This window comes from Ursus arctos, unplaced genomic scaffold (assembly GCF_023065955.2).
Source record: "Ursus arctos isolate Adak ecotype North America unplaced genomic scaffold, UrsArc2.0 scaffold_17, whole genome shotgun sequence".
NCBI lineage: Eukaryota > Metazoa > Chordata > Mammalia > Carnivora > Ursidae > Ursus > Ursus arctos.
The window spans coordinates 13673402-13686460 of NW_026622841.1; the positions used below are offsets into that span (position 1 = coordinate 13673402).

At 33.8% G+C, this 13059-nt stretch overlaps 1 protein-coding gene across 11 annotated transcripts in view; it reads right to left on the reverse strand.

Annotated features, from left to right (window-relative positions):
• The window catches only part of RELCH (RAB11 binding and LisH domain, coiled-coil and HEAT repeat containing), a 109995-nt gene that overhangs the window by 32692 nt on the left and 64244 nt on the right, over positions 1-13059 (reverse strand). For 7 of the 11 annotated variants that reach the window (XM_048218491.2, XM_048218490.2, XM_044383065.3 and 4 more), the window contains 5 exons: positions 12447-12594; positions 8197-8353; positions 7315-7438; positions 5431-5479; positions 2900-2979 (listed from right to left, as the gene is read on the reverse strand). In XM_048218491.2, coding sequence (XP_048074448.1) covers positions 2900-2979; positions 5431-5479; positions 7315-7438; positions 8197-8353; positions 12447-12594 — 558 coding nt within the window. The remainder of the gene's footprint in view (positions 1-2899; positions 2980-5430; positions 5480-7314; positions 7439-8196; positions 8354-12446; positions 12595-13059) is intronic. The other 4 variants (XM_048218492.2, XM_048218488.2, XM_048218489.2 and 1 more) reach the window with 1 other exon arrangement.

Below are 13059 nucleotides of genomic sequence, written 5' to 3' on the forward strand. Positions count from 1 at the left end.
TGTCTTAGTGATCAGACCCTACATGCTTGTTGAAATACAGACTACTGTGTTCTTAAAAGAAATAGTCACCACCTTGTTTAAAAAATAACCTATACTTTCAAACTTTCTTTAACAAACCATTATTTTCATAATCAGAAAAGTTTTTATCTTATATTGTGTTCTATTAAGAAATTGTTAATAAAAGAAACTTTATTTAAGAAACTTATTAAAAAATATCTGCTAAATTAGGAACATTAAAAAAATAACTGTATGTTAAATTAACCTGAATCTATAGAAGAAGAGAATCTGACATTCTATCAAGAAATAAATATAAATTAGAGTCAAGTTTTTTGTTATTAGGGATATTTAGGTCAATAATAAACAGCTTCTGAATATTAATAAATAGATCTATGATGAATACTGGATTGCTACCTACCATTTTTTTCTACATAATAAGGTTTACTTAGCATGAATAAAGGATTGACAAAAGTAATGATTTTAGAACACGACAGTGTACTTAACATAAAGCTTAGGACACTGACACACCAGCATCAGAGCAACACTGGAATAGAGATTTCACCCAATTTTAGCTGCCTACTATATCAAACACAAAAAAAGCATACAAACACAAAAAAAGTATACAAAAAAATTGGAAAACAAACTGTAAATCTGAAAAACCTAAAGTGTGAAATAAGGGGTATGAAATATACTCCTAAATGAGCACAGATTCTTCTGACTTGAAATTTTAGTATAATCCTATTTCTCATTTTCAGAATCTCAAGACAAAAAATGTATTTGAGTCAAAATAGTTTTTGTTTACCAAAGCAAACAGGACAGTGACATGCCCTAATAGAAAATTTTGTTTAGAGGGGCGCCTGGGTGGCACAGCGGTTGAGCGTCTGCCTTCGGCTCAGGGCGTGATCCCGACGTTATGGGATCGAGCCCCACATCAGGCTCTTCTGCTATGAGCCTGCTTCTTCCTCTCCCACTCCCCCTGCTTGTGTTCCCTCTCTCACTGGCTGTCTCTATCTCTGTCGAATAAATAAATAAAATCTTAAAAAAAAAAAAAAAAGAAAATTTTGTTTAGTAAGAAAAATATGAACTGCTGGTATGTGCTTCCTAAAACAAATAACACCGGCAATCTCTGATAGCTACTGCAGTTCACTTTTTGTAACTAGTTGAGAAGTTCTTATCTCTTTAAGTATCTGAATTTTACACAGTGACTCACAGACTTTTTCATTTATTTGACAAATCTGAGGGCTTAATATAAGGCAAACCCTGTATTTGGTACTTTATGATGCTTTAAAATACTATTTATTGTCAAAATCAACATACTAATAACCAAACTTCCAGAGGTTAAAGAGAGAAAAAAACTGACATCACAATTGCTATAATGCTGGTACAGCTTTTAAAATTAAAAAGAGTAGAAAATGGTATCCATACTATCGTGCCTGGCAATATGCTGGGATTTAATCCCCACGAGTTTAAGAACAAAAATATAGACAAACTATTAATGTTACATGACTTAAATATCCTGCACACAGGGATATTTTGTGTATGTTCATATTACAAGGCAGTCTTTGAAACTAGTGTAGAAAAGAAAAGTTCAAAGGAATACTGTGCTACTTTAACAGAAGGTATGTGATACTGTAGGATTATATTTTAAAATTGTAAGATGGCTCACATCTGTTTTGGAAGAAGAGTGCAATAAATATGAACTGTTATAGTTTGATTTCAAAGGGCAAAAGAAATCTTAGGTATTAATGGGGGAAAACTCAGAAAAAAAGGTCTTCCTTTTTTATTCTTACACTCCGATTTCTATTTATTTTTTAATTTTTTTTTTAAGTAATCTCTACATCCAATGTGGGGCTTGAACTCATGACCCTTAGATCAAGAGTCACATGCTCTACTGACTGAGCCAGCCAGGTGCCCCTCACATTCTAATTTCTAAAAATGCTTTATCCTCAATCCATACTTTCATCTTACATCACACTTAAAAATGACTGATATACCTTACTATGACATCATATTATTTCCTTAAAATAAGGTTAAGTTGAGTGTGGTAGTCTGTTATACTGTTGACCCCCAATGAACCACACCTCCTGGTTCACACCCTTGTTTAGTTCCCTCCTCTTCAATCTGGGCTGGGCCTGTAACTTGCTATAATCAAGAGAAGGCAACAGAAGTGATGTGCTGATTCCAGGCCTAAGCCTTAGCCTAGCAGATACTGCTTTTGTGCTTTTAGGAGCCCTGAGCCACCATGTATTAAGTCTGGCTCTGCAGCTCCAGAGGTCCCATGGAGACAGAGGAGCCCTAAGACTACATGGAGACTGAAGCTTGGTCACCCTAGCTGACCTCCCTTCCAACCAAAAAGTTGAATGTGACAACATGAATGACCACCAGCAAGGCCACAAAGGAGAGGCCAAGCTAAGCAAAGCCCAAGAGCAAATTAAAGGGTTATAAAAAGCCATTACATTTTTGGTTAATTTACTATGTAGTAACAATTAAGAAAAATAAAGTATTATTAAAAGATACTTTGCTAAAAATGATGACAGAGTACAGTATTCTACAGCATTTCATTGTTTGCTCCACCTAATACATGTGCTTTGTTGTTTATTTATGAAAAATTAATTATGAAACACAATGAAACTTTGCTAAGTAAGTGCAATCTAACATTCCAACAAAATATCAAGAAGTACACCATCTCTAAACATATTTGTTCAATGGCGATTTTACTTGGAGACTTATTCAAATATGCTCTCCACTATAAATTACTTATTGAATAAGACAAAGACATAAATTTTGTTTTTCTTTATGGGTACCATTTTCACTTGTACACACATTAAAAAGGCATAATGTTAAGTATCTTTCTAAATAGAAAGTGCTTTTACATTTTCTAGTAAAAGGATTTTTCCCTTACCTGAATATAACACGTAAGGACTCCTGTTGCATAAATGGGGACGGTAGCTTTAGTGAGGACCCCATTTCCTGCTGAGGAATCTAAAATCATTAAAATAATTTTGAAAATCTGAGTACATTTTAAACAAAGCAAAAAGTCACAATGCAAATTATACTTAAAATTCCCACTGGCTAGAAGGTTTATGCATAAATATTGTCATTACTTTGGAAAATAATTTTTTTTTTAAAGATTTTATTTATTTATTTGACAGAGAGAGAGACAGCCAGCGAGAAAGGGAACACAGCAGGGGGAGTGGGAGAGGAAGAAGCAGGCTCCCAGCAGAGGAGCCTGATGTGGGGCTCGATCCCAGAACGCCGGGATCACGCCCTGAGCCGAAGGCAGACGCTTAACGACTGAGCCACCCAGGCACCCCTTTGGAAAATAATTTTGATTAAAAGATATATCCAATGGTTGCTATAAAAATACAACTTAATACTTTTTAAAAAGCCATTAGCATAAACATTTTTGATAGATGGGAAAGAACTTTAATAACCAAAATGAGATGCTATACTTCCACTTCCATACTCAGAAATCAGAGCTTTCTTGAAGTCTCCCAAGTGCCAGGCCGTATAAGCACGTCTTCTTAAATTTTTATACTTTCAATTTACAGTATTCAGTAAAACGTAAAGGCACTTAGGGAAAAGGAGTCAACTAGATATATATTATTTAATCTGCTTCTAGATATGAGATACTACCTAGTTTCCAGTACTAGTCTGGTTCCAGAGCTCCTCCTTCATTCTCTATAGAGATTTTTCAGCCAGATAACCCTAATTATTTTTAATGGGAAAATTCAGGCTAAGTAAAGCAGTGGAAGAGAGGAAAGCATTTAACCCCAGGAGAGTACCCTGTGTGACTACTGTAAAATAAGAGATAAAATCACCTGTCGATGATTTCAAAAAAGCAACTCTAGAGATGATATGACATTATTTATAGCACCAACACCTCTTGCTTATTGTTCCTTAGGCACTGTTTTAAGTGCTTTGTATTTGCTTTTATGCAAATACAAATTTTATGCAAAATAAATTGCAAATTATTTATTACTTTATCTTTTCTTTATATGGTTCCAAATTCTTTTCAGAAAGTAGTACATAAAGAAATTTAACTAACTGCCCTGAAGGAATTATAACAAAATAGAAAGTTCCATTTTCACATCAATTAGTATTTGAGGTTTGTTTATTCTCTTGATAAGAGTAATTTTTTTTCTTTGGGAGGAATACTGATATTGGCTGACTGTGGCTATGTTATCAGCCAATACTGATATTGGCTGAGTGTGGCTATGGTATTTCCTTAAATCTGACGTTAGGAACATACGTCAAAATTGTATATACAAGGATTAATAATCTCTTCCTACATGAACAGCTAAACATTCAGAGCTAACTGAATAATTATAAAAGCTGTCAGTTTCTAAAATATCTAAATATTCTTCACTAATTTATCATGAGAATTAATAACTAAACAGATAATAACAAATATTAGGCATTCCAAACATTAACCCTTTAAAATATAAAATATATATTTTGGGAAGCATTTGTCAAAAAAAATCTCATCATGTTTCAGATTTAAAAGAAAAAGATTTTTATGTATTCATTCTCTATGTCTGAGGACAGCCCCAGAAGGAGTTTTCTAGATCACTCAAATCAAATCACTAAGGTAGGACTGGACTGAGATAAGAATTATCTATATATCCCAAATCAACCAAGTTAAAAAAAAAAAAAAAAAAAGAGGGAGGCTATACATTTTGCCCTCTAACATTTTCCATGATTTATTCCTAGAAACTAGAAAAATACCCAGGGATATAAGAAAGACACAGAAACGAGGTCTTAGACCAATGGTGCTATAATTAGATTTCTTAAGACAGATGAGTGAAAACGATCAACAGAGGGGCTGGAACTCCCCATTCAAGCATGTAGTTTCATTTTAAAAATGTATATGCATGGGACGCCTGGGTGGCTCAGTTGGTTAAGTATCTGCCTTGGGCTTGGGTCATGATCTCAGGGTCCTGGGACTGAGCCCCGCATCAGGCTCTCTGCTCAGCGGGGAGCCTGCTTCTCCCTCTCTCTCTGTCAAATAAATAATTGAATCTTCAAAAATAATGTATATGCATACCTTATATTCTCTTCCACTGTATTTGTTTTATTTTTAAAAGTTTTAAATAACTAATAATTAATTAGAGGCCCTTTATTTTATAATTTTCAGTATCTTGAATATACCATTTCAAACCTACAAGTGTACAAGTACTCAGTTTGAGAAACTCAGCCTTAGGTCAATTTGATTACAGGGAAGGTAGATATTTATAATCAAATTAACAAAGATTAATCTCACTACAATCTCATAGGAAAGAGATGAGATGTGACAATTATAAAACCAAGAAATAAATTTTCCTTCTCACATGTACTTGCTAGTTCATTTATACAATTTGCATATAACGAATACAGTATTTTTCCTGAGTGAAGAGATTCAATTGTTTTTAGAAGCAATAACAATGAACTTACCAATGTTTTCTTCAGACAGTCTTAAAATCTCCTGGAACTGAGGTTTTACCTAAGCAACCCAAAGAAAAGATACAAAAAGTTTTAGGTCCAATGGATCAAATGATGATTAAATAAATAAAATGTTTACTACTGCTACTATTTATTTATTAATTTTGCTTTACAGACCATTAGAGTGGTCATAAATATAACAATTTTTAAGAGGCTTAGAATAAAATAAGAGTCAAGTTACTGAAAACACCTTTAGAGAGAAAGTATTTTCAAAACCAATTCAAGTCAGTAAGTATTTTCTCAAGGGCTTTGGTTTCCTTCACTAAATTAAAAATAATTTCCAAGATGATTTTCAGTGCTTGAAATTACTTTATTACTTTCTTCTAAAACTGAATTTGATGATAGAAAGATTATTTAGGTAAATATTATTGCATGATTAGAATTATTTTTTAAAAATTTGCTTATTTAAAAGGAATGAAAAGGAAATTCCATTCATTTAATGTATTCAATAGATAACACATTCATCATGTACTATCTATCTGCTTAGATTTTATTTTAACTTCCCTAAAATATAAATTTAAACATCAAATACAGAATTTAATTATAATTTTTTAAGTTAGAGTAAATCCTTATTTCAAATTTTTATTATTACATTACCACAAACTTCAGATTTCAGGCCACTGAAGCCAACCACTTACTGCTAAATGCTAAAGCTGACTCCTACTTACTTCTTTTTCTTTTCTTTCTTTTTTTTTAATAATAGCTATTTTTTTTGAGATGTTGAACATTTTGCTTGCCAATGTTGATAACATAAAATCAAATTATATTTAATAATTAGATGTTGGTGAAAACTGTAAAATGACCGTGTTTCTTCTACAGTGGCATCAAGGTCTGGTTTTTGCCCTCCTATCGGCACATCGGGCATAACAACTTACATATTCAACTTAAACTGCAGTGAAGACCCCTGTTAAAAGATTAATCTACAGAATCATACTTAGAGAACACAAAGACACTGAAGTGACTTCTTAATTTCACACATGCCCAATCAACTTAATTATTTATTATAGGTCACAAATATAATAACATTATAACCCATTTTCTGAATTTTGCCCAGTCCGCTACACCAAACTATTTTACTTTAAATGTTTCAGCAACTACAGAGTAAAATAATAGTTAATAGTAAAGAGCTGCATGAAATTCTTACCTTTTAAATGTCTTGATTAGCATCTGATTATAGCAACTGTATCTTTTTATGTTTTGATTAGGTCTCTAAAGAACTGGCTTAACAATATGTGAGCAAGACAAATAGATTTAAGAGGAAATTGGGATCTAAGGACATTCCAGTTTTAATTGTCTAAAACTATAAAATAACCTGGATGTGTAAATGTGATAAATAATAGCTTTGGTAGTGACTGAAAGATGCAGCATTAATCTCAAATGTCCACGCTACTCTAAGAGCTGGTATCCTTGTAGCAAGTCTTCTGTATAAGCTACTTTGGTTCCACCATCGTCTGAGGTTTTGACCAAAGCGTGCTGAGCAAACAGCCACCCCCTGAATCTGGGGTAGATGGTAAAGCAGGAGAAGCACATCAAAGAATTGCAGTCGAGTTCCCTAACTGATACTGCCTATGCTGGAAACCTTCAAGATATCCACAGTGAGTAGATATTATATCCAAATCCGGATACAACTAAGTTTAGGCTAAATCATCTGAAAACCAATAAAAATAGGAATATTACTGACTAGAATTTTCTTTTACTATCACAGTTTTCTAAGATATTAAAAGATTATTAGACTAAAGGAAAGGCTCATGCTTTTATTTACTGTTACAGCATTAATTAACACATTACATTTCTGTATCTCTTGCACATAAGAAAACACGGAATACAAGTTTTTACCTTAGTGTTTGTAAAAATTTTGCCAAATGTCCGGCAAAGGCGCCAGAAAAATCTGGAGAATTCATGGACACAGGCAGTTGAAGTAACATTAATTTTGCCAACTATTTCTATAAGTTGTGGCAACCTAAATGTGAAAGGAAAGAAAAATAGGCAGGGGATACATATAAATTACTGTTTCCTTGCCAATTTCTGAAACAATGCAAATCTAACAACCTCTTGTTTTGCTTTTCTTTTCTTTTCTTTTTTTACAGTAGGCTCCATGCCCAGCATGGAGCCCAACATGGGGCTTGAACTCACAACCCTGAGATCAAGACCTGAGGCTGAGATCAAGAGTCAGACGCTTAAATGACTGCGTCACCCAGGTGATCATTGTTTTGCTTTTCATAGCCAGCAAAACCGCAAATCAAAGGAGTGGTTTGAGATGCTTTGAAAGGTTTTAAGTCTATATTCTATTCTATAAACTTCCATATTTTAACTGCTTGCTATAAAATATATGGAAACTTAATGGTAGTGTTCTAATTATGGAGTTAATGAGACACAAATCACTGGATTTGATGCTTCACATAAGAGCTTGCTAACATGGCATCCATTTTAGCTTCAAAAATGAGAATCCGGATCAAAATCCATCACCACTATTAGACAACAACGAGGTAGCAGACAGGTCGTTCTGACATAATACAGCAGCACCATCCACATAGATAAATAACTACAGATCCAGTGGTATAAATCTCCTCTCCTAAAGAAGTTTACCACTGATAATGCCAACTTAGGTTTTGTTATATTTTTTATATTTTGTCCTTCAGTGCTAAGGCTAAACACAGTGAGCTATCTTCCATTCAACTAACAGAGGTGTAGCAAATGAATATGGAGGCAGTAACTTACAATTGATTGACAACCCATAGTAAAGTCTCCCAGCCTGTTGTACCCTCGTGTTCCAGCTGGTAATCATAAAGTTGTAGTAGCACTGCCAATTGCTCACGACTTCCAATTATAGTAGACACATCTTGAAGAGGCGACATAGGCCGAGGGAATCTAGTCACTATAAACAATAGAAGCAAAATAAATCATGTGAAAAACAGAAATTAGCTGTTCTGTCAAAAGGAAACTAAGATTCTGCCTCCTGATATTTAATTAGCTTATTATATATTTTATTTTATTTTATTTTATTTTATTTTATTTTATTTTATTTTATTTTATTTTTTTAAGTAGGCTCCATGCCCAGCATGAGAGCCCAGTGCGGGGCTTGAACCCATGACCCTGAGATTAAGACCTGAGCGGAGATCAAGAGTTGGACGCCCAACTAATCGAGCCACCCAGGCGCGCCCCAGCTTATTATAAACTTTTAAATATAAAACTGAAACATTAATCAAATAATTTTAAGAAAAAAAAAAACGAAACAAATTCTTGTCACATGTGAACGAATTTAACAAATCTCAAAAATTAAGATTTTATGAGACTAAACAGCTAATAAACAAATACTGTAATGAAATAGTTTGCTAATGAAGAGTAAAATTTCATTTAGGTTAAATTGAAACTGGCCCAAAGATGTTAGCTAAAGTATGTATTTGAATTTGATTAAAAAAAATAGAAATACTTGTAATTCTACCAAACTGTTTAAACAATGAAATAGTAAATATGATAAATATGTTTCCTTCAGGTAGTAAGAAACTAATAGATTAACATGAATACCAGAGAATAAAAAATACCAGAGAATAATGATACAAAATACATTAAAGCTTGAGCTGAACAGGTTTCTTAAGTATTTAATCTCAAGTATTAAGTACTTAATTAAAAAAAATTTCCACAGTTTAATAAACATTAACTTAATATAAAATGTTAAAACCAGTGACCAGAAAGATAAGGCAAAATATTGTATAAATACTGTAACCAGGGTCCCAAGTATACACTTTAAAAATTTGGGGGGAAAACTGAAGGACTTTTAAAATTATATAAATAAAACATGAAGATATAACTAGCATATTTTAAATTTGCAAACATATCAATAAAACTTACGATCCTATAGATCATAACCTGAGATCCCAGGTTACTAAGAGAACACTTCTTGATGGCTATTAAATGAATATGCATGCCAATGACTCATTAACTGTTAGTCAGAAACTCCTAATTGCCTAACAACTTCTGTATAGAGGCTAACATCCTAAAAAGACACAAACAAATATACAGAATTGTCTCAAAACACATTAATGTTTTAATAATTATTATGCTTAATAATTATTAATAAGCTTAAGAAAACATGAAATACACATAATTTAAAAAATGTTCAAAGACAAAATTAAGATGTTATTGCCTTTCTATGCTGCCCAAGGCTTTTAACAATATATTAAGGACAGATAAAGGTCATCCCTTACTAACCAAACTCCCCTATTTGCTATCATAATATACCAACCAACAAATGAGTTTGAGTAACATGGTATTTCTCACTATCCGGGGTTTCTGCTTGAATTCTCACTGAATCTCAACCCATGAGTCAAACAGATTTGGATTGTGAAGGATATTTGTAGTTCATATAAAAATATATCATGTCAAAGCATCTCTGATATAGTTTCAAACAGTGTTATATCATACTTGTCATAATCTGCTATATTATGATAGAATGAATATTATTCCTTCAAAAATACTAACAAATTATTGAAAAATAATGTAACAGTTTAAAGTGAAATAGATATGTCAAAATTAACTACAGGGAAAGTGAGGTCTAAAAGGATTTAAAGGTAAGTCCAACAGAAGCAAAATAATGTCAAGAAATAAGCAATTACTTGGATAACTCAGTTATTATAGATAAGTAATCAGAATGGTTCAAGAGTCTCAAAAACTTTATTCTATTTAATAGCATTTAAAAAAATATGAGCATCTAACTTACAACAATATAGAAAGGTCCTGAGAATGCCATTTTAACAGGCTGGCAAAACACCAGGATTTTATTGTCAACAAAATAACCACAATTATCCAGCAAAATAACAGTTGTTATGACTCTAATGTGTTTCCCCTCTCACTAGAATGTAAGCTCCACAATGGCAGAAAGTTGTGTGTATTTTATTAATGAATGATCCCAAGTGTTTAAAATAGTGCCTGACATAAATAATAGCTAATGCTGTAGAATAAATTGGTAATAAAAATATCTGTGTGAGTTAAAAAGAAAAGATTGTTTTTGGCATAATGACATAATCACAAGAAAAGGTCACATAAACGCTAGAAGAAATATATTCAGGACGTTAAAGCAGTTGTTTTGACAATTCTCATCTACTCTCCAGCACATGGTTGGCAACAGGTAACATTCAAGAATTATTTGTTAAATACATGAATGAACGGATGATAGCAAATGTTATAGGTGGAACTATGAACCACCCCCCTCCGCCCCTGCTTAAAATTCCTACGTTGAAGTCCTAATCCCTAGACCCTCAGAATGTGACCTTATTTGGAAATAGTGTTGCTGCAGATAGAACTAGATAAATATGAAGTCATACTGGAGTCAGGTGGGCCTTTAGTCCAATATGACTGATCTTATAACAGGGGAAAATTTGGACATAGAGATAGACACACACAGAGGAAGAATGGAATGTGAAAATGAAGGCAGAGATTGGGGTGATGCATCTATAAGCCAAGGCATGACAAAGATTGCCAGCAAACCACAGAAGTGGGGAGGGAGGCATGGAACAGCTTTTTCCTCAGAGCCATCAGAAGGAACCAACCCTGCTGACGCCCTGATCTGAAGCCTCTACCTTTCAGAACTGCGAGACAATAAATTTCAGTTTGTGGTATTTTCTTAAGGCAGCCCTAGCAAACCAATATGGCAAGACAGAAAGAGAAAAAGAGGGAATTAGAAAGATAGGAAAGCCCCTAGGCAGATGAGGAACCTTAATACACGGAAGGGTAGAACCTGAAGCAGACGGCTGCGAATGCTTTAGGAAGACTTTTCTTAAAAGTCTGAATTTTCGGGGCGCCTGGGTGGCACAGCGGTTAAGCGTCTGCCTTCGGCTCAGGGCGTGATCCCGGCGTTGTGGGATCGAGCCCCACATCAGGCTCCTCCGCTATGAGCCTGCTTCTTCCTCTCCCACTCCCCCTGCTTGTGTTCCCTCTCTCGCTGGCTGTCTCTATCTCTGTCAAATAAATAAATAAAATCTTAAAAAAAAAAAAAAAGTCTGAATTTTCCTTCTCCTCAATAATATTTTAAAATGTCAAATTAACTCTACTCCATCCATTCTCAATTTGTCCAGTAAAACAGACATTCAAACAATATATACCATTTTTATTCTGTGCTTTGTGTTTTCTTGGACACGGCTTCATATCCCAAAGATTAAAGGTAGCCCACCATTTACTTTATATGAAAACTGCAATTCTAAAAACATTAAGTGTCTGTTGATGTTCTCAATGTTATCATTCTTTTGTCTATCAGAAGCCAGTAAGAGACATGGACAATTTCACAAATCTGAAGAAGTTGCAAAGGGATCTTATACACAGTAATAGCTGGTTTACAGCCATGTATCCTGGGGGCTGGGTACAGTGGGGTTGCTAAGTGCCATGGATCAAAAGTCACTTACTAGTTTGGGGGACACTGAGAGAAGAGAATATTGGCTTTTGCTATCAATGTCACTATTTCTGAAACTAAGACACATTCCTTCTTTGGAGAAAAAAAAATCTGCTACAAATGCTTATATTCCTGTCAGGGACAAGTAGAAAAGAGTAATTACATTTACCTTCCCCTATTGAAAGTAAGATGAAACAGATGGGGGAGAAAAAAATATAAAGATGGAAATGACAAGCTTCATAAACTGGTACTAGTAGCTACTCAGTGATCTTTTCATTGATTCAGCTCTATTAATGAAAGAAAACTTACTTCAGCCACTGGAAAAAAAAGGTTATAAAAAGACTACAAATTAAGAATGGAAAGAAAGTGCAAATATTATAAAATAATACCATGAGGCTTATTCATAAAAGATGAAGCCACGTTTAACTCAGCTATCATACAATCTATGATCACAAGATTCCACACGTATATTTTAGTAATTATGCTGTCATATAAACTAATTTTTAGAAGTTTAAACAAAAACAATTCTTTGGGAAGCTAAGCTGCTAATATTCTACATCTTCCTTCCATATTTCAAGTTCAGTACCTTCTATCTGTGGCACTTCACCATGAAGCTTGGCTTTGCTGGAGAAAGGTGCATTCTGCAGCACTAATGCAAAGAGAGATGGGATCAAGGACTGCAAAGCAGAAAGATACATGTGGAGCTTATGTTCATCCAGCCCGTGCTCTCCTTCCTGAAACATAAGGAGGTGGAAGCTAGTTTTAGTTTTCTGAAATTAGGTATTTATAATGCTCTTCCTTTCTGTGGCAATGAATAAAACATTTAAGGATCTGTATGGTAGACTCGTAGCACAGCACCTAATGGAGATGTCCATGAATCTTTTCTTAATTTCTCTTAAAATGTGAAGAAGCACTAAGGCACTATATAAGTAATACAATTTTTATATGGAAAACTACAGTGAACATCAGTCATTTCCATTTGTATGAAACTTTTTTTGCAGGCTTTTTTTTCTTTTAAGAGGATCTTATCCTTTGAAATTTTATAAGTCAGGATAAAGAAATTAAAGTGAGCCACAGGAATCATTTTAAATGTTCAACTGTTAGACCAGCAGCAGCACTTGCTATTTTCCTTCTCCTACTTCTGATCTCCCTTTACAGATTTGGTGGCATCTGTATTTGCCAGCACTGAAGGCACTTTA